Source organism: Leptonychotes weddellii, chromosome 13 (genome assembly GCF_054177405.1).
Source record: "Leptonychotes weddellii isolate Sample4059 chromosome 13, ASM5417740v2, whole genome shotgun sequence".
NCBI classification, from domain to species: Eukaryota; Metazoa; Chordata; class Mammalia; order Carnivora; family Phocidae; genus Leptonychotes; species Leptonychotes weddellii.
The window spans coordinates 25,322,918-25,345,308 of record NC_138381.1 but is presented as its reverse complement, the minus strand read 5'-3'; the positions used below and the strand labels follow the sequence as shown (position 1 = coordinate 25,345,308).

The following is a 22,391-nucleotide window of genomic DNA, read 5'->3' as shown; positions in this document are numbered from 1 at the left end:
GACAGGATGCCGAGCACCTACTTTCACAATCGTGAGAACAACTTTTTTCCATAAAACTCAGCAATGTTGTATTAAAAAGCTTTACGAAACTTCTTAAAGAAAAAAATACACTGTTAGCTTGAATCAAAAGGCATGAAAGTGAGTAAGAACATATAATGTTAACAACAAGTGTTTTAATTTTTGGAGAAATGAAAGATAAAATAATCAAATTACCTCTATTAAACCACATAATGAATCAATACAAATATTAAATTTCCAATCTTTCAAATAAAAGACCAACGTTTAATAACCTAAAATGTGATCAGGAGCATGTGCAGTCAGTTTTGTGCCTACGATGTCACCCACTGCGGTTACACTGGGTCTTTGAGGGTCACAGCCCTTGGCTGGCCTGGAGAGAAGGCAGCCAAACAGGGAGGAAAAAAAGGAATCTGAGGGGAGGAAGGAAGACAGTGAGGATGAAGGGAAGTGGAAAGACAATGGGTAAGAGAGAAGGAAAGAGGTTCCCCAGACTGGGAAATGCAGAGACAAGACTAAGTTAACTGGAGCTTCAGAACTGCCACCGCACGCTGTGGAAACTACTAGTGCCCAAGAGTAAGGAAAAGCAACATTCTCACCAAAAACACCACACAATGATCATTATTTTCCAGTCTACGTGTTTTTGTTCATTGCGCCCAACTCTACTGAGAGTTTTCTTTGCTCACAAGGACGGAAGAGGGGCTGACTGCCTGGCGGCTCACAATCACCAGAAGTTGTGGACTACACAGCAAAGCCGCGTGCTGGAAGCCCCTCCACTTAAGTCACTGTAAGGAGACAAAGCGATGGAAAAGCTGAACAAAGCAAGTAAGTTGTTACAATACTGTGAGGCCTTCAGTGGGTCTTTTCCATCTTTCATTTCTAGGACTGAGCAAATTTTTCACATGATAATAAATCAATCCTGGGTCCCACAAACATGCCCCACAATACCACAGTACAACAAAAGGAACCCTATTATAAATCACACCATTTCCTCAGGGAATATCACTGAATTATTAGAGGCTTCTACTGGGAGAGACGACCGCAGAAGAAGCACGTTTCACTTCCCATAAAATATATTTGGCTTTTGTATACCCCTAACAAGCTATACATAGTTCAAACATTTGCAGATGGCTGGAAATTTCCAGGGCTTTCCCTCTCAGAAAAATTCTATGAAGCTATAAAATATTTTCATGATATAATTTGAAATCTTTATAAATGAGCCATTTAAATATACTTATGCATTTTAATCTTAAAATTTATATTTAAAATGTAATCATAATATAATATATATAACATAATATAAATATATAATATAATATAAAGTCCGTGAAACTGATTTTAAAAATGGATCCAATCAATGAATTTTCTAATCACTGAAAGGGAAGGTGATCCTATCACACCAACTCAGAGAGAGAAAATGGTATACCTGTTAATTTAAATGAAAATTGATGGTCATGATCAGCTTTCTCAGAATAATACAGCTAGTCTTAAAAATTGGAGCAGAAATAGCTAAAAGCAAATGGCTTCATTTACCAATACTGAGTGGGAAAGAATGGGTCTTGAATTTAAATAGACGTGGGCTTGAATTTCAACTGAGCCACTTACAAGCTGTGTGACTATGGCAGGTCCTTGAGACTCTCTGAACCTGTTTCGTCACCCACATTTTGTGAAGATTAAGTGAGATAATGTATGCAGAGTCACCAGCATGTACCCTGGGATATGGGAGTGCGCCAGCAAGTGATAAGAAGAAATAATGAACAGAGCTGGGAAATAATGTAATATACTAAGTATGACCATCCTTATCACTTTCCAAGATGGAATGCCCAGGAGGCGTTTGTATTAGAGCAAAAGCGCAGCAGTGTGGTGCTTAAGTCGAGATTTTGTATGGAAAGCATTAAGTCGGCCAACTGAACAATAAATTGGCCTAAGGTAAACACAGTCAAAGAGTGACTGCTAATTTCTAGTAGGAACAAGTTCTAACTTCCAGCCAAATAATATCTACAAAATTCCTGAGGGTAGTGAAAATATTACTTGTGAAGAGTATAAATCTGTAGTTGTTTGCTCCTTCAAACACCTCAGTTCTATGGCACTAACTGAGCCACTGACAACAGAAACATGAGTTAAGACAAGGTCCCGGCCCTCACAGAACTCAGAATCTAGTCACAGTGACAGAGGTGATCATAATGCAAAACAAGTTGTAACTCAGCCTAATGAGTAATGTGCTGGTGGTTTTCATGGACTCATTCAGGGCCGTGAAAGGGCACCTAGGGACGCCTGGGTGGCTCAGTTGGTTAAGCGGCTGCCTTCGGCTCAGGTCATGATCCCAGGGTCCTGGGATCGAGTCCCACATCGGGCTCCTTGCTCGGTAGGGAGCCTGCTTCTCCCTCTGCCTGCCTCTCCCCCTGCTTGTGTTCTGTCTCTCTGACAAATAAATAAATAAAATCTTTAAAAAAAAAAAAAAAGAAAGGGCACCTATTATGTGCCAGGAGCCATGCTCGATGGTACAGGAACACAGACGACTAAGGACAGGAACTCTATCCCCGAGGAGTTCACAGACTGGCAGGAAAGACAGCAGGCAACTACCACAGCATTTATGCACGAGCTGCTATGAGAGACTACCTCAATCTGACTAGAGGGGCTAGGACCTCAAGACGTACTGCCTGACCCAAGACTGGAAGGATGAGAGGAAGGAGCTCTCATGCGACAACAGGAGCGTGGGACAAGTAGCGCATGCCTAAGACAGAAGGTAGGAACGTGCATGTCATGTTTAGTGAATGGAAAAAGCCTGAGTGGCTAGAAAACAATGTTTAGGGATCAGGAAAGGGTAAATGATGCCACTAGAAACTGATGAAGAACAGATTACGGGGGGTCCCAAGAGTCCTATTCCTTATAGATACTGGAGAGCCAATGCTGGTTGTCAGCCTGCAAATGCGATGAGCTTTGTGTTTAAAAAGATGAATGGTGGCAGAATGGAAAACAGACTGAATAGGGTGAGAGTCTATGGACAAGAAGCCTTACGTAATGGTTCAGGGGAGAAGTGATGTGGGGCTACCTGGGGGCAATGGGAACGAAGAGAAAGAAAACAAATGTAAAGTCATTTCAGAAGCAGAGCCGGGAGGACTTGGAAAGTAACTAGATGGGACGTATGAGGGTGGGGCGATGACACTGATGGCTAGGTCCCCATTTCCTGTTACAGGAAAAACTGGTTTGGAGGGTCAAAGTGGGATTAGTTTGGGACCTGTGGAGTTTGAGGTATCTTTGGACATTCACAGAACATTACATAGGCAAGTAGAAATCTAGATTTGGAACTCAGAATTCTGGACTAGAAAAGCAGAACAGGAGTCATCAACATATGGGTTAGCCCTTTGGGGGTCATGGATTACTGAGGATCTACTGAAGTTATGAACTCTCCAGAAAAAAAATTTCCATATACTTTCAGGGACTTCACTGACCCACTGAAGACCATTCACACACCCACACTAGATTAGGAACTCCAACACAAATAGTAGGCAAAAGCCGCTAATGTCACAATGACGGAGGGGATCAGGGGAAGCGCAACTCATAACCAGCAATCTAAGGGTTGAGTTGATGAAGAGGAACCCTGGACAGAACCTGCAAAGTGGCTAGTGATTTGGAGGGACTAGAAGAGACCTCATGACGTTCAGCATTGCCAGATGATAGAATTATGTTAAACAGGATCAAAACTACTGGATATAGCCATGAAGTGGTCCCTGGACACACAGACACAGAGGGGCTACAATTCTCTGTATAAGAATAACAATCTATCTTCTGTATGGCATATGCTCTCCCAGTGGCAGTTCCATGATGAGTCCTAAACAGTCAGAACTCACCTTCCCTACCCCAACATCCATAACCAAAGTCATCCATTTGTGTAAGAGACAGCTTTAGACTCAAGTACAATCTCTGACCAAAACTCAGAGCGAATCTAACTGACTTGCATCAATTAGATAATGCCCCAACTTCATGACAGCTAGAGTCTCAACTTTCTTCTACCTTGCTCTTAGCTATCAAGGAGTAGCCAAAAAAATTTTTTTGTCTTCAATTCCTAGAAGTATCAACCAGCAAGTACTGCCTAGGATAGACTTAGTTAGCAATTTCTATGTAACTTTCTAAAGAAATCTTACTTGAATCAGACTACAAAAGCTGCTCACTATCCTCACATTTTTAATATCCCTGGCAGATCTGCATCACCAGGCAAAATAATGGCTGAAGTAGATACCGTGTCGATATTGGTACTTCTAGGAGCCATCAGTGGGGGTTCCCAAGTTTCTAGGTCTTCCCAAATGGAACTGAAAGGTAGAGCACTGGGCAAACTAGTAAGGCCAGCAAAAAATCACAGCATGCTTTAAGAAAACTTGGATATTTCTAATGAGATTATGGCCACAAAACACAGCTATTTTTTCACATTCTTTAGGCTTCTATAAAATCTCCTTTTTCCCCCCTCTCTCCTCTCTTTTTGCTTCCTTTCTTTAAGCAATCTTAGCATCTATCAATTTTTCTTTTGAGAAAAGAAAGAAATATTTTTATTTGTTTGTAAAAATAAAATCTAAACCATATTCATTTTAATTCTTATCATAAATCATCCGCTTTCCAATCTCCCTCTAATCAAAATCACTTTGAAGGAATTTTAGGAAAGGTATGCCTTTCTATTTCAGAATCAACAAAGCAAAAGTTTGTAAAGAAATTTCAATTCAAGGGTTCAGACAAATCAAGACTACTTCAGAAAAGAAAAAGCGCCAAGTCACTGGTAGGCTGGGAGCTAAAGCTCCCAAGTCTGCCTGGTGGTATTTTCCACTCCAAGACCCGGAGAGTTAACAGGTCAGGCAAAGAGACCTGTTCTTTGGCTGGGGCAGCAAATATTCACAACTCTTCACAGAGCAAGCTACTGGCCAGAACTGGGAAAACATTTTTGTACTCACTTCACCCAGTCATTTACAAAAATGCATCTGAGGAGACTTCCCCTCTCTGTATAGAATTAACAGCCTGGCAAAGATATGTAATTCCAAAATATGGAAAAATACCATATTTGTGAAGGCACAGATTGAAAGACACCCTTTTTAATTAGAACTGGATACATTTCAGCTTTTTTCACACCAATTCAAACTCCATCCGAAATTGACAGACTTGTCTTCCAGCACTATTCCTTTAGCAAGTGATCCTTCTTAAATGCTCCTACCTAGTCTTACTAAAGTATTTGTAACTGAGGGGAAAATTACACTGAAAGAAAATTAACTTTATAAAGCACCTGGCCAAAGACATTACTCAGTGTTTAGAAGTCTCCCATCCCAGATCAAAGTTCTGAACTTCAGATGCATACGAAGATATTATTTTATCAGAAACAAATTTTAAAGGTAATGAAAAATACAAGTATAAAAGTTACTTCAGAGGAGTCATTTTAGAGAAAACAGGCTCCCAAGGAGACTGATGAGGAATACATCAGAACTGCTCAAATGCGGATTAGAACAAAAGGAAATGCTGGAAAGACAATCAAGAGTCAGTAAAATAAATTTTCCCTAATTTCTAAAAGCTAACAAAAGAAGAGGAGCCATGTTTGTGCAAATGGAGTCAGGCAACAGGCAGCCTATCTCTGAGAGGTTCTTTCCCGGCTCTGGGGACCTGAAGGCCCTGGCACAGGACTCGGGTGCAGCGGTGGGGAGCGGCGCTCTGCAGCCACACTGCCCGGGCCTTCCTGGTTCTGCCACTCAGCGGCTGTGCCACTTCGGGTGTGTGCTTAACTTCTCTGTGCCTTTATTTCCTGAAGATAACAAGAATACCCACCTCACAGGGTTGTGGGGAGGATAAAGTAAGTTCTGCAGTGTGTTTAGACAGTGCTGGCTAAAGCTAAGCTCCACCCTGATGTCCTTACGATGTCACAGACCCAACTTGAGCCTGTTTTTCCAACCCAAGAAGCTGACTCTAAGAGGCGGTTGAATTCCTAATCTTATAGCTGCACATCTCTTTCTTTCTGCCTGCTGGCAAGCTCCACCCAACTGACCTGCTTTCCACACGGCCCTCCACGTCTGTCTTCAGTGGCTCCCCACTGGCCAGGGCACACGGCTGGAGCTCCCAAAGGATCCTCTTTTCCGATGTAAACCCCAACCTTTCTGATATGAATTCCCACCACCACAGCCAGAAACCACCTGAAGTAAACTGACCTAGCCGGTGCCCCCTAAACTACGTCCAGAAGACTCCATTCCCACATTCCTTCCCAGTGACTCCAAACCGTCATCATCAAAGTCTTCTAAGGACCAGTGTGAGCCCCTCTCTCTAAGAATCTTCTCAGTTAACTGCTTTTCTGTGAATTTGTCTTGCAGGACACATCAGCACTACGGAAATACATGATTAGCTCCGTGTGGGCCGTCACCCCCCCCACAAAACTATTAAATGTTTTGGGACGTGAATCATGTGCTATGAACTTCTTGCTGTCTCTCTCAACAATATGCCAATATTAGGGACTCAATTAAAAATTCGGTGAATCATGAAGAAGCTTCCACAATCTTACCTGAACTGTGACAACGGCTGGTCCTTGGCATTTCTTACCACTACTACCTCTACACTCCAAATGCAGAGTGGCCTGTTCTTCCCTGTTCACGTACTGTTTGGGCATTGTGTCCAACAGCTCACTCTCCAGGGCAACCTGCTGGGATTCTCGAAGAGCTGCAGTTCTGGAAACATCATCAGGAGGTAGAAGAATGGCTTAGGAAGGGTTTCATGGTAAGTAATAAAGGCTTCCGGTTACCCCCAGCCTACACTAGAGAGCAACAAGACCTAGTATTCTACAGGAACAAAAGACCAAAGGTGTGTGTAAATCCTCTCTTTTCCTTGATAAGAAAGTTAAGAAAAGAAGGGAAAGTGGGACGACTTTTTAGCCAGGAACAAAGCTTCATTTAGAATCTGTATTACATTAACAATGTTTTTTACACAGACCCTTAAATAAACAAGACCAAATGAGAATTTCATCCCGATTAAAACATTCCTAAAGGGGTACCTTACTTCTAAGCACCAGTGATTTCTTAGGTATTAGCAACTCAAACTGAACTGTCAAAGATGGAGGAAGCTAACTTTTTACATGGGTGTCGATACTGTTACGTGTGTGTACGCATGCGCTGGTGGGGCCAGGGGTGCGCGTGCGCACACACGCACGCACGCACACACACACGCGCGCACGCACGCACACACAATAAATACCTGGACCAAAAACAGCCAAGGAAACAAAAGCCAGTAAGAGATAGATTCCCATGGTCTTTGAGAAGATAAGACTCTTTTACTTTATAAAACAGACTCACTCCACACACACTCCTTCTCACAAGACAACAAGCAAGAATCAAACCTTCAAGAGTTGATCATTCTGTATCTACTTCAACTCAGAGCACTAAATGACTTTCCCACACTCTGATCAAGCGCCTGTGGCAGTTTGTTAAAGAACATGAAGAGTTAGGGAGCGAAGCAGTGACAAAAGAAAGCAAATCTCACTGGATACCCTTTTAACACCATCTTTCCAATATCAGAAAGTCTCCTCAGGAGAAGCTTAAGAAACACTTGGCTGGCACTGCTGACACTCAGAAATACCACCCCAGGAAATGTAAAATTTATCGTCCATGTAAGCACCACATCATTTCAATGTAAAATTAAGAGACTTGTCACAACTTGGTTAGCTGAGGTAACTGACTGGGCTAGCCTGGTCAAATTACCCTCACGGAGAGGTGGCTGATGAGGAAGCCCTTCTAGGTACGTAGTCATCCAAGCTGTCACAGCAGCGAGCACAAAGGCACGGCCCTGGAGGTCTCATGGTCTTACCTGGCCTGCTGCTGCAACACATTCAGGTCCGTGCGCACCAGCTGGGTGGCGTCCTTCTGACTCAGGAGCACGGCTGAGGAAATGACTGGCACAGGAGGCCTCACTGGGTGCAGGTCAAGGGGAGGCTGGGGAGCCTCATGCTTCCGCAAGTTACTTAAAACCCTTTCTTTAGCTGAAAGAAAATTATGTCCTACTTACCGAGCGATGGCTACCACTAAGTAGTAACATATTAAATGGGTGCAAAGCCTTGGCCTATTACTTTTGAGAAGAATGCTGAAGATCTATAGAACAGTTACATAAACCATCAGAGGCCTAAATGAATAAAATCATTATCTTCAGTTACTTACAAGTTTTGAGGGAGCCCCCACCCGGCTACTAATATTCTACCGGGAGCTAGGAGCTCACAAGCATGTGGTATGATTAATAAACAGAATTCCTATCCAAAAAGCCTTAATGACAGTTTAAGAGCTAAAGCTCGTGATCTTAAATTATTACCCTAGACAGCCTTGCGTGACATGCTGCAGTGCCTGGACTTGATACTAGTAGTGAACAGCTCTCAACAAGCCTGAGAAAGGTGGTAGCTATCACCAGACAATGGATTGGGGGAAAGGGCAGGTAGTCCCATTAAGAGTTTAATGTGGGGCACCTGGGCGGCTCAGTCGGTTAAGCATCTGCCTTCGGCTCAGGTCATGATCCCAGGTTCCTGGAACCGAGCCCCGTATCAGGCTCCTGGCTCAGTGGGGAGCCTGCTTCTCCCTCTCCCACTCCCCCTGCTTGTGTTCCCTCTCTCACTGTGTCTCTCTCAATAAATAAAATTAAAAAAAAAAAAAAAAAGAGTTTAATGCAATCATCCAGATAAACCTCATAGGAAGAGGAGGAAAAAAAAATGGGTGTTAAGGAATATGACAGACTGAAAAATCTTAAATTGGGCCAAAGTTTGAACAGGAAGGCTGAGACTAGTATAAAATGAACAAAGACATGGGCACAAACTACTACAGTACTTATATTACATAATTATATTGTCATGCATTCATTTATTCACTTACTCATTAACTCAATAATAAAGTCCAAATAAGAAATCAGGTGCCATGTAAGAAAGTAAAGGCAAATTTATCCATCCAACTTTGTACTCGATTGCATGTGATCCCATATTGGTGAATGCAATTTTAGTGTTTTTATTTCTACACTTAGTACAGAGCTGACCACACACAGGTATCCAGTAAATTACTATCTTCCCACCCTCTCTCTGTATTGCACTGGACACATACCATATAGCAGGTGGGGACTGAGGAACATGAAGAAAAATGCTGCCACAGACCTGATTCTTTTCAAAAGATAACAGGGGATAGGAGAGGTCAAGGAAATTTCAATCAGTAAGTCAGGTCAACAAATACTTAAAGGATTACTATGAATTTCCAACTTCATTCCAGATGTAGCATTCCATTTTCTATTCTTAAGAAAATTTAAGACAACTTAATAGCCAGGATTTTACTTGGCATAAAAAGACCTGTATTGTTTGCACCCCAAACAGATGGAATTTAACATTCCAAACAGGTCAAGTGAGGGATCAACCTGTAAAGCCAGGGTTTTTCCACTAGAACAACTACTCTGCACAGAATGTAACAAAGTTGGATATTCATCACTGGAAAAGACTCCTAGCTTTGTGCAAGTTTCTCTCAAGCAACATTTTAGGCCATAAAGCTACTGCCTAAACTGCCTGCCTCCAACTTCTTTTACGGAAAAAGTAAGTATCTTATTTAAGCCATTACTGTTTTGGAGTTTTCTCTCCATCATAGCCAAACCTAACCCTAAGTTGTAGACAAGTTAACAACGACCTCCTAAAAAGCAATTCTCACTGGAGGAATACACTGTGTAAACCTTAACCCTCAATGGCTCGGTTTCAATCATTCATTCCCTCACGCATTTATTCCCTCGAGGGGGCTGATGCTCATTCGCTCACCCAACAAAGGATTAGTGACGTCCAGCTGCACCGACAAGCTGCAGGGCGGAGAATGGGATTCCAGTGTGGCCTGTGTCCACAGACCAACGGTTTCCTGGAACTCATAATGTATGCGCTCCATGTTCAAATACTCCATCCACAGATCCTAGAATTGAACCACAGGACATTAGCTTTCATGGATGAATCACATATTCACATATAAAACTAAATTTTTTAACTAAAAAGTAGACCAGTAAGGTTTGGCACGAGGTGGTCCATACCAAGCTCTCCAGTATTAGGATGAATCACATTTAAAATGGACACTAACAGGGGTGCCTGGGTGGCTCAGTCAGTTAAGCACCCGACTCTTAGTTTCAACTCCAGTCATGATCTCATGGGTCTGAGATCTCACCCCGCATCAGGCTCCATGCTCAGCAGGGAGTCTGCTTGAAGATTCTCTCCCTCTGACCCTCCCCCCACTCCCACACATGTGTGCTCCCTCCGTCAAATAAATAAATCTTTAATATATATATATATACACACACACACATGCATATATAAAAAACAGAATGGACACTAACAATCTTAGCAGGTGTTTGATTATGTACCAAGATCAGAAAAAATAATTTTAACAGCCCCACCAACTGTACATTTATAAATTATATACACATAGTAGTGAGCTAATAAATTATAAAACATGAGTAAAAGTCAGAAATTTTAAAGAGATAAATAACAAATATATTGGAAAATCGTTGAATCTGGATTAGATCAGGCCCTTGGTCCCAATACCACTCTACAGGAAATACAGGGGACAGAGAGACATATTAAACCACACTAACAAAGATAAAATCTATAAAATCCAGACTGTGGGGAAACTATATGAATGAACTATCCAGTTTCTTCAACAGACAAACTGCGAGGGGAAGAAAAGGAATAAGGTGAGGACCAGGAGATTGAACAGATTTAAAGAGCTATCAACCAATCACAAAACGAGGCTCCTGACTCAAAGTAAAAAAACGAAAATAAAACTTTTATGACATTTATGAGGTAACCAGAAACTGGAACACTTAGATATTTGATATTAAGAAACTGCTGTTAATATTTTTCAGATATAAATGCTATTGGGTTAGAATACTTTTTTAACCCTCATCTTTTGAAATCTACATGCATCAAATGCTTTCTAGGATTATTCCAAAATAACATGGGTGAAGGGAGTGGACGGGCTATAGATAAAATTCGACACCTGGTACCCAGCAGGCAGAGGGAGGAGAAGGGCATGTGTGTTGCACTATTCCATTTTTCTGTATGATCAAATTTTTTCTATTACAAGAGAAAATAAATAATAGATAAAAGGAGAAAAAACAGGAGTTTCAGTATTCTCTTCCCACATTCCAATGAACTGTCTTGCATATTTTGAACTACGCCTACTTCACTTTGGTGATCAATACATATCAGAACGGGAGACCGTCTTCAGTGAAAAGAAATGGCAGCTCTCCATGAACACTAAAAACTGTATCAAATAGTAGTAACGGGTGATCAGATATGGACTATGGACTATAGTTTTGTGACCAATTTATTTTTCTGATTTTAAGTGTTTAAAGGATTCCTCTAAACCTACAAATGTCTCTGGTTTCTCAATGAGCACACTGCCATGTAGTCCTAAATCATTACTTCCAAACCACGGCATGAGGCATTCCAGACTCAGAGGAGAAACTCCGAAGTCATCTCGGTCACAAGCCTGAACCCCAGAGGCCCCAAACAACTGCTGGAGGTGCTGTACCAGTCCCCCCTACTGTGTATACACGGCTCCTTTAAGAGGGATCGCTAATGTCACCTTCTCTGCCTCTGTGCTAAATAACTGCTGACAGGCTAACGATTGAGAATACAAAGAATTAACAGTGGGCAAGCAAGAGATGTCTCAGAAACCACAAAAAGACAGTACAACTCTAAATGTGAACTACAGATCAAAAAGTGGAGCTATAGGGGCACCTGGGTGGCTCAGTTGGTTAAGCATCTGCCTTCAGCTCACGTCATGATCCCAGGGTCCTGGGATTGAGCCCTGCATCAGGCTCTCTGCTCGGTAGAGAGCCTGCTTCTCCCTCTCCCTCTGCTGCTCCCCCTGCTGTTCTCTCTCTCTGTCAAATAAATAAATAAAATCCTTAAAAAAAAAAAAAGGGCGCCTGGGTGGCTCAGTTGGTTAAGCGACTGCCTTTGGTTCAGGTCATGATCCTGGAGTCCCGGGATCGAGTCCCGCATTGGGCTCCCTGCTCTGCAGGGAGTCTGCTCCTCCCTCTGGCCCTCCCCCCTCTCATGTGCTCTCTCTCTCATTCTCTCTCAAATAAATAAATAAAATCTTTAAAAAAAAAAAGTGTAGCTATAAAATCAAATGGCAAAGACTTTAAAAAAAAAAGAAAGAAAGCTATTAATTCTGTCGATACTGGGGAACCAAGATAAATATCTGAGAACCAAGAAGCTATGACTAATTTTTAAAAACACTGACCAGACATCTACTACACACAAATTCTTAGGTAAGGCCTTGGCATGTAGAGGATAAGGAAGAGATGAACACGGAACTGACTCAAAGGATTTCAGGACACCATGACTGCCTATTTATGTTTCCTGTTTCTCTGGCCCTGTATTCTCAGCCTTATTTCTCTATGCCCTAAATGTCGTTACTTCTCAGGGCTCTGGCTTCATTCAGTCCTCTTCGCAATCTAAATGCTCTACTACTGTTAAACCCACATTTCCTACCCTGCCCCATTCCTGAATTCTACCATCCCCTCCCTACCAAATCCTGGATAGAGCATTCTCCTTGAAGCCCCTCTGGCACCTCCTCTTCCAGTGTTCTGGATCTTTGTTAACAGTATCTCTAGCTGCCCAAGCTAGAAATCTGGGTGTTCTTGTATATCTAATCAATCCTACTACTGTAGATCAATCCCACCTGTGTATCTAAATCTGAAAATCCTCCTGATCCTACTGATTCCTCTTCAACATACTTTAAATTCATCCATTTATCTAATCACTCCTGTCATTTCATGGCCCCTTCAAAGAAACACTTCAGAACAAAATCCAAATTCTTTGGAAAGGCATTTTTGGTCCTTAGAAATTTAACCCCTATTCACCTGTCTGGCATCATCTGCCCTCTTCGGTGGTTACACCCCATCTGCACCTCTTGAACATGCCTGTGACCCCATTTCCATATCAGTAAGTGGTTTTAACGTCAGATTAAGACTGTGACCTATTTGATGACAGTCAGGTATGCTAAAAGAGACATTGCCATAGTCTCACCTGCTGATTCTGCATCACTTTTGCTAGCCTGTGAATATCGTAATGCTTTGGTAGAGAAGGGATATAAGTATCTCCTTTTTGAAAATTCTCATCTTCCAGCCATAATATATACACATTGAACAGCCTAAAAGAAAAAAGACAGAATTATATAAAATACAAAAAGATGTGCAGACAAATGAAGTTTCTTACATCTCTAGGAACCCTGTCACTACTACATAGAAGTAAAAAGCACATAATACCGAAAATGTTTCCAACCACCACCGCAGGCCCACGAAGCTCATGGGCCAGCAGGGGAGGAAGGTCACAAATCCTTACAATATGGTGCAGTAATTGCTACAAGGCTGTGAGAAAAGGACTCTGCAAACTCTATTATTAAAGTTGGGGTAAATACAACATAGAGATTAAAAATAAACGGAAGAGGTGATTTTAACGTAGACCTAAGATCTGAATTTGGAGTTTTTCCTTCCTGGGCAATCCAGTCACAGTGAGCCTCAATGGTTGGAAAAGTTTAAGTAACATTCCAGTAAACATATTTTCTCTCTTTCAGAGAAAACATTAAAAGCCATCTGAGGGGCGCCTCGGTGGCTCAGTCAGTTAAGTGTCTGCCTTCAGCTCGGGTCATGATCCCAGGGTCCTGGGATCGAGCCCCGCATCAGGCTCCATGCTCGGCGGGAAGCCTGCTTCTCCCTCTCCCACTCCCCCTGCTTGTGTTTCCTCTCTCTGTGTGTCTCTTTCTGCCAAATAAATAAATAAAATCTTAAAAAGAAAGAAAAAAAAAAAGCCATCTTAAACTTTCGCAACAGAAGAACCTGCCAGCTTTAGACTCAATGACGCCCTCCTGCTTCAAGGAATCACAAACAAAACTCAAAGTATGTGTATACCTTGTTCCCATTAACAAGGAATAAAACAAAGCCTGGCTAAAAAAAGAAAAAAAAAATCTCCATTTTCCAGTAAAAATTTTTTTAAAAATTTAATGATGTTTCCTTTGTTTTTATAAGGAACACAGTCCAGTTAGCTAGGCTCACCGGTATTCCAAGCAGCTGTTTGCAGCAAAGGGAGGACTAGAGGAGTCCGTGGCTCAGGAACTGCTGGGTGGGGTCTGGGAGCTGGCACAGTTTGGCTTTGCTCAGTAACATGGAAAACTACCTCCCTTACCTCTGAGGCAGCCCGTGCAGGAAGAGGGACAGGACTCTGAGGCTCTCACACACAGAAGAGGCCAGTGTGGAGTTCTCTTCCAGCTCCTGATTCAGTTAGATGGCTACTTAACGAACATGCCAAAGGAAGGGGGGGGTTACGAGAGGCAGAAGGGCACATCAAACTTTCTTGGCTGATCTAAATGTTCAAAGATTAAGCCTCCCCACTGCTTAAACCTGGCTAAAAGTAAGTTTTCCTTCAAGCAAGATAAGCGGAGAAATCATCCCAGAGGCAGAAAGATAGCCCGCAGGGCTTTCAGGTCAAGCAAGCCTGAAGCCTCAGAGCTGGATCAAAACCCCGGGTTTCCTGACCAAGACATTCAGCATTCAGGGCTACTTATTAGAACCCATTTTTATTAAGTCTTATTTAGAAGACTAATACCTGGTTTATGGCAAGCATAAATGAAAGGTAAAGGACTAGTGTGAAACGGACCACACTTACTTCAGAGTTCTTAACCTTTGGAGAGATACCCATTTTATGCCTGATTTTAGAAGTGATTTTTTGGTTTTTTTTTTTTTAAAGATTTTATTTATTTATTTGAAAGAGAGAGAGAAAGCGAGAGAGGGAACACAGCAGGGGGAGTGGGAGAGGGAGAAGCAGGCTCCCCGCTGAGCAGGGAGCCCGATGCAGGGCTCGATCCCAGGACACTGGGATCATGACCTGAGCCAAAGGCAGATGCTTAACAACTGAGCCACCCAGGCGCCCCTTAGAAGTGGTTTTGGGGGATTACTAGACCCTACCCTACCCCAGGTAGATTCTAAGAGGTGTATGGACTTTGCTTAAAGAACCCTGCCTTGCTCATGAAGTTCCTTTAGAGAAGTTTCCTAGCAGGCTTTACTAGATGTTTACCTGCTGTGACCGACTGTTTTGGTTTCTGTTATTACACAGAGAAACAGAAGAGGACATCAGCCCCTCTAGCTTAAGACCTTCCATTCAGACCCCAGGCACCTGACAGAGCTATATCCAAAGTGCCAATTCCCTTCTCATGAGGAACACAGAGAAGAAGCATTACAAGATGCAAACCTAGGGATGCCTGGGTGGCTCAGTTGGTTAAGCAACTGCCTTCGGCTCGGGTCATGATCCTGGAGTCCCGGGATCAAGTCCCACATCCGGCTCCCTGCTCGGCAGGGAGTCTGCTTCTCCCTCTGACCCTCCCCCCTCTCATGCTCTCTCTCTCTCTCATTCTCTCTCTCAAATAAATAAATAAAAATATTAAAAAAAAAAAAAAAAAGATGCAAACCTAGCCCAAACCATCCTCCCTATTCAATCTAACAGGGTTGAGAGAATGACATCTGGCAGTCTGTAGCACAAACAGCTGCTCCAGCAGAGTACCCGGTGCTGCCAACGACAGCACAGAGGGCTAAATAACCATGCCCCACCTCACGAGCTCCGTGTGCAGCTCTGGTGAAGTCAGGTAGCCGGGGGTGCCAGCCTGGCTGGCAGGTGGCCCTTCACTGCCCTCTGCTGGAACGCGGAGGGCCTTGCTCGCAGCATGGTGGAAGTCTGCCACCTCCGTCAGGCGCCTCTTCATTTCTTTCAACAAACTGATATGAGCAGGGCTTTGAAAAAACCTTCTTCCAATACAACCATCTATGGGTAACCTTAAAAAATACAAGCACAGATCACAAGATCAACACAAGATGCTCTTTCTATGTGGCACACAACTGCAATCAGTTAATTCAATGGCTATAAATATACCACATTAGATCAATACCTGTTATTTCTACCTCAGTGGTTGGTATGAGGCTCCAACAAGAGGGTGTGTATGAAAGCAGTTTTAAAAAGAATGCAATGCTACACAAATTTAAGATACTATCACAACTTAGCGGTACAGAATAAAGACAGTCTCTGCTCTAGAAGAAGTTGCAAGCTGGTAGAAAACAGAAGAGCCCAAGAACCAATATCTGTACGTTCTGAAGGACTGAGTTAAGGGAGTGAGGGTGAGCCAGGAATTGAGCTGGAGCCGGAGAACACGGTCAGGAACAGTGGGCAGTTCCAGCTGCCAGAGTCCCTTAATACCCAGGGGAAATGTTAGACACCCCCAGGCACGGCCCAAGGGCTGCCAGGCAGTGCCTGATCTTTGTCTACACCTGCTCTGGCCAGCACAAGTCCGCTTGGATGACCCCCACAACAGTCACACGAGCAGCCTGCTTGGGGCAGTTTCTCTCCCTTTGCAGCTCCAGGGGCTCTATGCTACACCTTGCCCAGCTCCAGGTGCTGTCCTCACCCCAGGGGGTATAGGGATGATAAAGAGAGAGCTGCCACAAGATACCCTAAACTCAAGAACTGTCTAGTCTAATAAATGTGAAACAGAGGGGCAGACTCCTAACCAGTGGCTAAAGAATGGTTCTAACTCACAGGCCACAGTGTGAGAACACAGAGCATGAGAGCAGAGTGCAAAGTAAAGAACAGGTTCAAGAGACACCTACAACAACACTGGGTACCATACCCATATTGCGGTCCTGGGCGGTGAAGATACAGGAGGAAGAACTTCTGCCAAATGAGAGGCAGAAGAGGGTGATCAGAAGGTGTGACAAGGGCCTGGTGCGCCCAACGATAAATCAGCAGCCTCTGCAGGGATGGGACGATGGGGAGCTTCAGCTGGGCCTGGGCTTTCTACAAAAGAGGAGGGGCTTTGAGCAACCATGATATGATCACAGTTCCAGACAGTCAGCTCTTTCTAAATGATCCAAATAAAACACTGAACATTTTGTTTTCATTCAGTAAGAAAAAAAAGTCCTATAAACCTTACTTTTCCAACTCACTAGCTGACACAAGGTTACTCCTTGGTAGCAAAACATGTGGGGCAGTTTTTTTTCTGTCAAAACATTTCATAAGCCCCCAGACTGGAATGCGTCTTACACATTTTACCTCATTTCCGTGCCCTTTCCAGGCCTTTGCACACAAAACGCCACAGTACAAGGGAGCAGAACGATAGGAAAATCAAGTCAATTTTACTGTCAAACGTTAGGAATCTCTTGAAAACTTAGATTTGAAAAGAACTGTCAAGAATGATAAACTCCTTGACAGGGTCTGAAACCCAAAATCCAACTCCCTATTAGGAGACCTTAAAATAGGTCTTTCATTCTAAAGCCTTATCCCAGTCTTTTTCTCATTCCATGAGCCTAAAGATCAGCTAGGGAGTTTTTAAAATAAATTCCTGGTCCCACTCCAGACTTAGAAACTCAGAATTTCAAAAGCTGGGGTCCGGGAATCTGATTTTTAACGAGCTCTCCAGGGGACTGATGCACAGGACACACACTGGAAATTGTTTTAAAACGAGGGCAAACCCCTCCACCCCTGCATGAACACAGACTTCAATAGTTAGGTTGTGACTCTTTATGCTAAATAAAGCTTGGAAAGGAAGTATACACTTCAATTATACAGTTTTAAGCACGGGTTTGGATGTTGTGCTTTCCAAGCATTTACATGAAAGAAAACGCAGAAGTTCAAAAGCTATTAGATGAATCCATCAATAAACCACCTTCTCCCACTCAAATGCAGAACTGCTTTTTGCACCTTCAGAGCTTGGTCAGGGGTAAAAGCTGAGTTTATCACCAATTCCCCTTCGACAACTCGACGGAGCTGGGAGTCTTCTTCAAAGATGGATTCCATGTTCAGTACTGTCCAGGCGAACCAGACCTACAAGGACAGCAGGTAAGAGTGAGGGGAATGAGCAGCTCACTCAGACCAAATCATCCCGACATTCTACAAATGCGCATCTCTTCTACCAGATATCTCAATCAACAAATATTTATGGTTCCCCGAATTAACAGAGTTCTTATACCTATCACTGTTCTTGTCACAGGTCCAAACTTAGATAAAACAAACCACTGAAAAATGCTAAATTCCCTCAGAAACGCCACTTCAGTAAAAGAAGACGTTTGTTCACACAATAATTATTTCTTGGGCAGGTTCCATAGGCACGAGGGACAGGAAAGAGGGCCAGATCTGAGCTCTGCCCTCAAGTTTTCCATCTCTTCGAGGAGACGAGACTAACGTTTAAGTAACTACAATGCGAAGCGAGAGGTGCTGAGCACGGAATCAGGAGTCAAGTGCTGTGGGAAGCTGGCGGAAGGAGCGCAGGGCCACGGAGCGGGCATACCACAGACGACTCTGCATGGAGAATGGCCGCGAAGGCGTGCCTGGCAAGAGGACCGGTGAGGCAGGGGCGGAGAGGCGGAAACACCAGGCACCCGTGTGGGTGACAGCATGCAGTGTGCCGCAGCTGGCTCACGAGAGGTTAAGAGGAAGAGCGGGGGCAAGACCGATGGGAGGCTGAAGGCTGTCACTACTGGTGGGAGGGATGAATCGGGGACATAATGTGACACACAACGTCAGATGGGGGTAAGAATGAAGAAAAGCTGCCGCTGCTGCTCATGGTGGTAAGAGCAGCCAACACCGAGTCCGCGCCGTGTGGCTGCACTGAGCACGGGGCTGAGTGCACTACATGCAGATGCAACCGTTATTCCATTCCACAGCAGAGGGAACTGAGGACAGAGAGGTAAGCAAGCCGCCCGAGGCACAGGGCTAACAAAGAGCAGACCGGGCCTGGGGCGGTCTAGCTCCAGCGTCCACTCTTAACCATGCTGCTGGGCAGGCTCTGCCATCAGGCACACCAGGCCCGACCCCGAGTTGTCTGACACTCTGCCAGCCACTTGGCTCCACGAAGCCTCCGTTAACATCTCCGTGAAACAGAAGAGCAACAGCACCACCTCAGCAGAGAGCCAATGGGAGGGTTACGTGGAAAAGCATTCTAATACGCAGTAAGAGGGGCGCTACTTAAAGCTGGTAGCACTGTATCAGCATAGATGATAACAACATTAAAAGTTCACGAAGATTACCAATGGGCCGCAGGGGCGCTCCTACCTGGGTGGGCGTGGCCAAGCCCTCCACGAAGGAAGGAGTGATGTTGCCAGCCACGATCCAGCTCACCAAAGAAGAGAGCAGACTCCGATCACAGTGGTAACCCAGAGCATTCTACACACGAGACAGGATGTGCAGCAGAGAGAAGAGGCTTTAAAAAAACCTTATCAAGAATATCAGCAATTGGGGCGCCTGGGTGGCTCAGTTGGTTAAGCGACTGCCTTCGGCTCAGGTCATGATCCTGGAGTCCCGGGATCGAGTCCCGCATCGGGCTCCCTGCTCGGCAGGGTGCCTGCTTCTCCCTCTGACCCTCCCCCCTCTCATGTGCTCTTCTCTCTCTCTCATTCTCTCTGTCTCAAATAAATAAATAAAATCTTTAAAAAAAAATAAAAAAAATAAAAAAAAAAAAGAATATCAGCAATTATCTTCCTACAACAGTAGGTTCTGGTAAGACATGGATTTCACTGATTAGTCCCCCCAGCAATGATAGTCACAGGCAGCGTGTTACAGCCAAATGCGATGAGCAAGCTCCTCCCGGGGGGGTCCTTTCCTTTGGCTTCCCTGGAGTCTACACTAGCAGAGACTATGGTTCCTGAGATAAGGCACCGTCAAAACCAAGCTTTAAAAAGGCAGTGGCCCCAGAGTAGCACTGGGAACTGTGCATTTGGAGGAATGTTCTGAGAAGGCCACTATCTAGCCAATGACTGAAAGACAAATTCTCTAACAGGTTTACCTTATGTTGCTGGTAAAGTAATTTCTGCACACAGTCTTCCTGCATCAGCTGAAAAGCTGTTTTACACAACTGGTCCATGAGGAAGAGGATGGCTTGTTCTCGGTACCAAAGATGCTGGCTTATTAGAGCCTGAACCCAGAACTCCAACACGGCAACGGGGCCCACTTCATTGGGCTGCGTGCTTACGGATATGTGGGCCTATGGAGAAAGGTCTCAGGTGATGTGGAGGTAAGAGTCAGCCTCCCATTTTTAAAACACCAACAAATAAAAACCTCCACTACAAAGCCCAAATCTGCTGCCAAGTGCTTTGAAATGACCAACACTCAGCTGTGCTAACACCAGGGTGCTTGACTGGGAAGGAGGGCCGGTGTGTATGTAGGGGCTTCCTAGGGGCCTGACCTGGATCATGCTGTTGAGAAGCTTCACGTTGTCCCCATGGCTGGCTCCTGTCAGGTGCTGTGCCACCTTGTGGGTGACCTGCTGTGTGACACCCTGAAGGACACCACTGTCCAGGTGTAGGAACAGGAGGAGGTGTGACAGAAACCTGCCAAGAACATAGGACAACACACTTGACCTTCTAATCAGAAGTCAATGAAGTTTCCAGTGGCTAATTACTTACGAGGAAACAGAAAAATATTAAACTGGTCCCATTTGTAGACCAAAGCTCTTTTAGAGATTTCAACAATTCTTCAAGAATTTCAGAAAAATGAAGTTTTTGAATTTAAGGTGGGTTAAAAGGAATTCTATCTACCTGTAGAAGTATAGTGAACAGACAGATCCAAGACACACAAACACACACAAGTTAAAAAGCATTAGAGGAAAAACATCCCAAGCATCCCGTTTATCCCCTCCCCACTCCCTACTCTCACAAAAGCAGAGATGTTTAGAAAATCATCCCACAATCTGGTACTGCCTGTCAACTTCATACAAGGTGGTGTAAGGGGCGCGGGGGTGGAATCCCATCACAAATGGGGAGTGCCCTCAGTTCCCTGGGTGTACTGGCTCCCGCCTCTCTCCTGTCTCCTTTGCTTCTTCTGGGTCTTGTGCCTGAAACACTCCCCCACACCTAACCTGGCAAACTCCTATTCATTCCCAACATCTCATCTACAATGTCCTTTCCCCAGAAGACACTTCCTGACCCTTCCCTGCTATCTAAAATACACCTAACCCATGAAGCCTCCCCCAAACCCTCCCTCTGCACCCCCTTGTCCAACCACCCACTGCCTTCCATCCCCCCCACCAGGATGTGACAACCAAAATCATCTCTAGACATTACCAAATGTCCTCTGAGGCTCAAAATCACCCCCGGCTGAGAACTACCACTTTAGAATTACTTGACGTTATCAAGAGCCTTTTTCCCAATCACATGAGCCAATATATCCCCTTCTTGGTGAAACCAGTGTGCACTGGATTTTTATCATGTGTAATGGGGAATCTTGATTAATACTCCATTCTTAATTCCCTCCCTCCCCAAGCAGCTACTTCTTTTACTATAAATCCCATTTACTTTTACCCAGATGCAAATGCAACCTATGACACTACAGCATAGCCTTGCCAATAACACTTTGTAATTACCTCAAAAGTCTTGTTTCCTCAACAAGATTATGAGTATCTCATGTGATGAGCACCTTCCCATGTATCTTACCTGCTTGTAATAGTACAGACAATGAAAAGCAGTAGGTTTTACTGCTGTTACAACGGCAAAGCCATTTGCTGCTCAATGTCAGAAACACTATTCCCAGGTTTCATGGAAACAACTACTCTCTCAAACACTAACAAGCTATAAGCAATCTAAAATTAAATGAGAAGGGGAAATATCTTTCATGAAAATAAAACTGGAATCATTTTAGGAGTTACTGTTCATCAACCTGCATTCTAAACTAGGCAGGGAGTTTTTTGCCTCATAAAAAGTACACTATGGAATCACATCATTCCCTATTTTACTTGAAAACACAGTGGTTGGTCCTCCCTGGGCTATACCCTACTTACTGCTCGTTCTTCAGAAGGTAATACTGGCCAGGGTAGAACAAAGGCAGGATCTTATCCAGGACATGAACCACTGTTCTCAAATGCCTCGACTGGACCAGAATTCCTAACAGTGAGATGCCTTCGGCACAGAACTTCTCAATGCTACGGAAAGAGACAAAGGCAATGAGCATTCAAGAAAATGATGTTCTTCCAATGAGCCATCAGCCTACTTGCTACCCAGATGATCTCAGGTCCCCAACACATGGTGTGCACAGCCAAACTTCACACAGAAATACCAGCACCAGAACTCGGGAAGTACAAAGGAACTTAACAGTTCATCTGTATTTTCACTTTACAGATGAGAATGGTGAGGTATCATGCCCAAATTCACATAATTTCCTAGTGTAGGGCCAGAATGAGAACCCAGCTTTGCAAATTTCCAGTCCAGAACACTGGCCACTACCCCATTTTGCTTCCCAAATGGTGCTTCTTCTAAGAGCCATGGGGCTCTCATTGTCTGCGCATTTCCACAAGGTATTAGAGCAAAGAGAAGATTCAAAAGTGAGTTCA

General features: G+C 43.9%; 1 protein-coding gene across 1 annotated transcript in view; it reads right to left on the bottom strand.

The window, feature by feature from the left end:
* The window catches only part of EPG5 (ectopic P-granules 5 autophagy tethering factor), a 104,419-nt gene that overhangs the window by 39,150 nt on the left and 42,878 nt on the right, over positions 1–22,391 (bottom strand). Inside the window, exons 17-27 of the mRNA XM_081802531.1 lie at positions 21,843–21,983; positions 20,253–20,397; positions 19,854–20,051; positions 19,124–19,234; positions 17,774–17,896; positions 16,704–16,870; positions 15,634–15,855; positions 13,061–13,184; positions 9,794–9,938; positions 7,834–8,005; positions 6,539–6,701 (exon numbers count right to left, since the gene is read on the bottom strand). Of these exons, the coding sequence (XP_081658657.1) occupies positions 6,539–6,701; positions 7,834–8,005; positions 9,794–9,938; positions 13,061–13,184; positions 15,634–15,855; positions 16,704–16,870; positions 17,774–17,896; positions 19,124–19,234; positions 19,854–20,051; positions 20,253–20,397; positions 21,843–21,983 (1,711 nt within the window). The remainder of the gene's footprint in view (positions 1–6,538; positions 6,702–7,833; positions 8,006–9,793; positions 9,939–13,060; positions 13,185–15,633; positions 15,856–16,703; positions 16,871–17,773; positions 17,897–19,123; positions 19,235–19,853; positions 20,052–20,252; positions 20,398–21,842; positions 21,984–22,391) is intronic.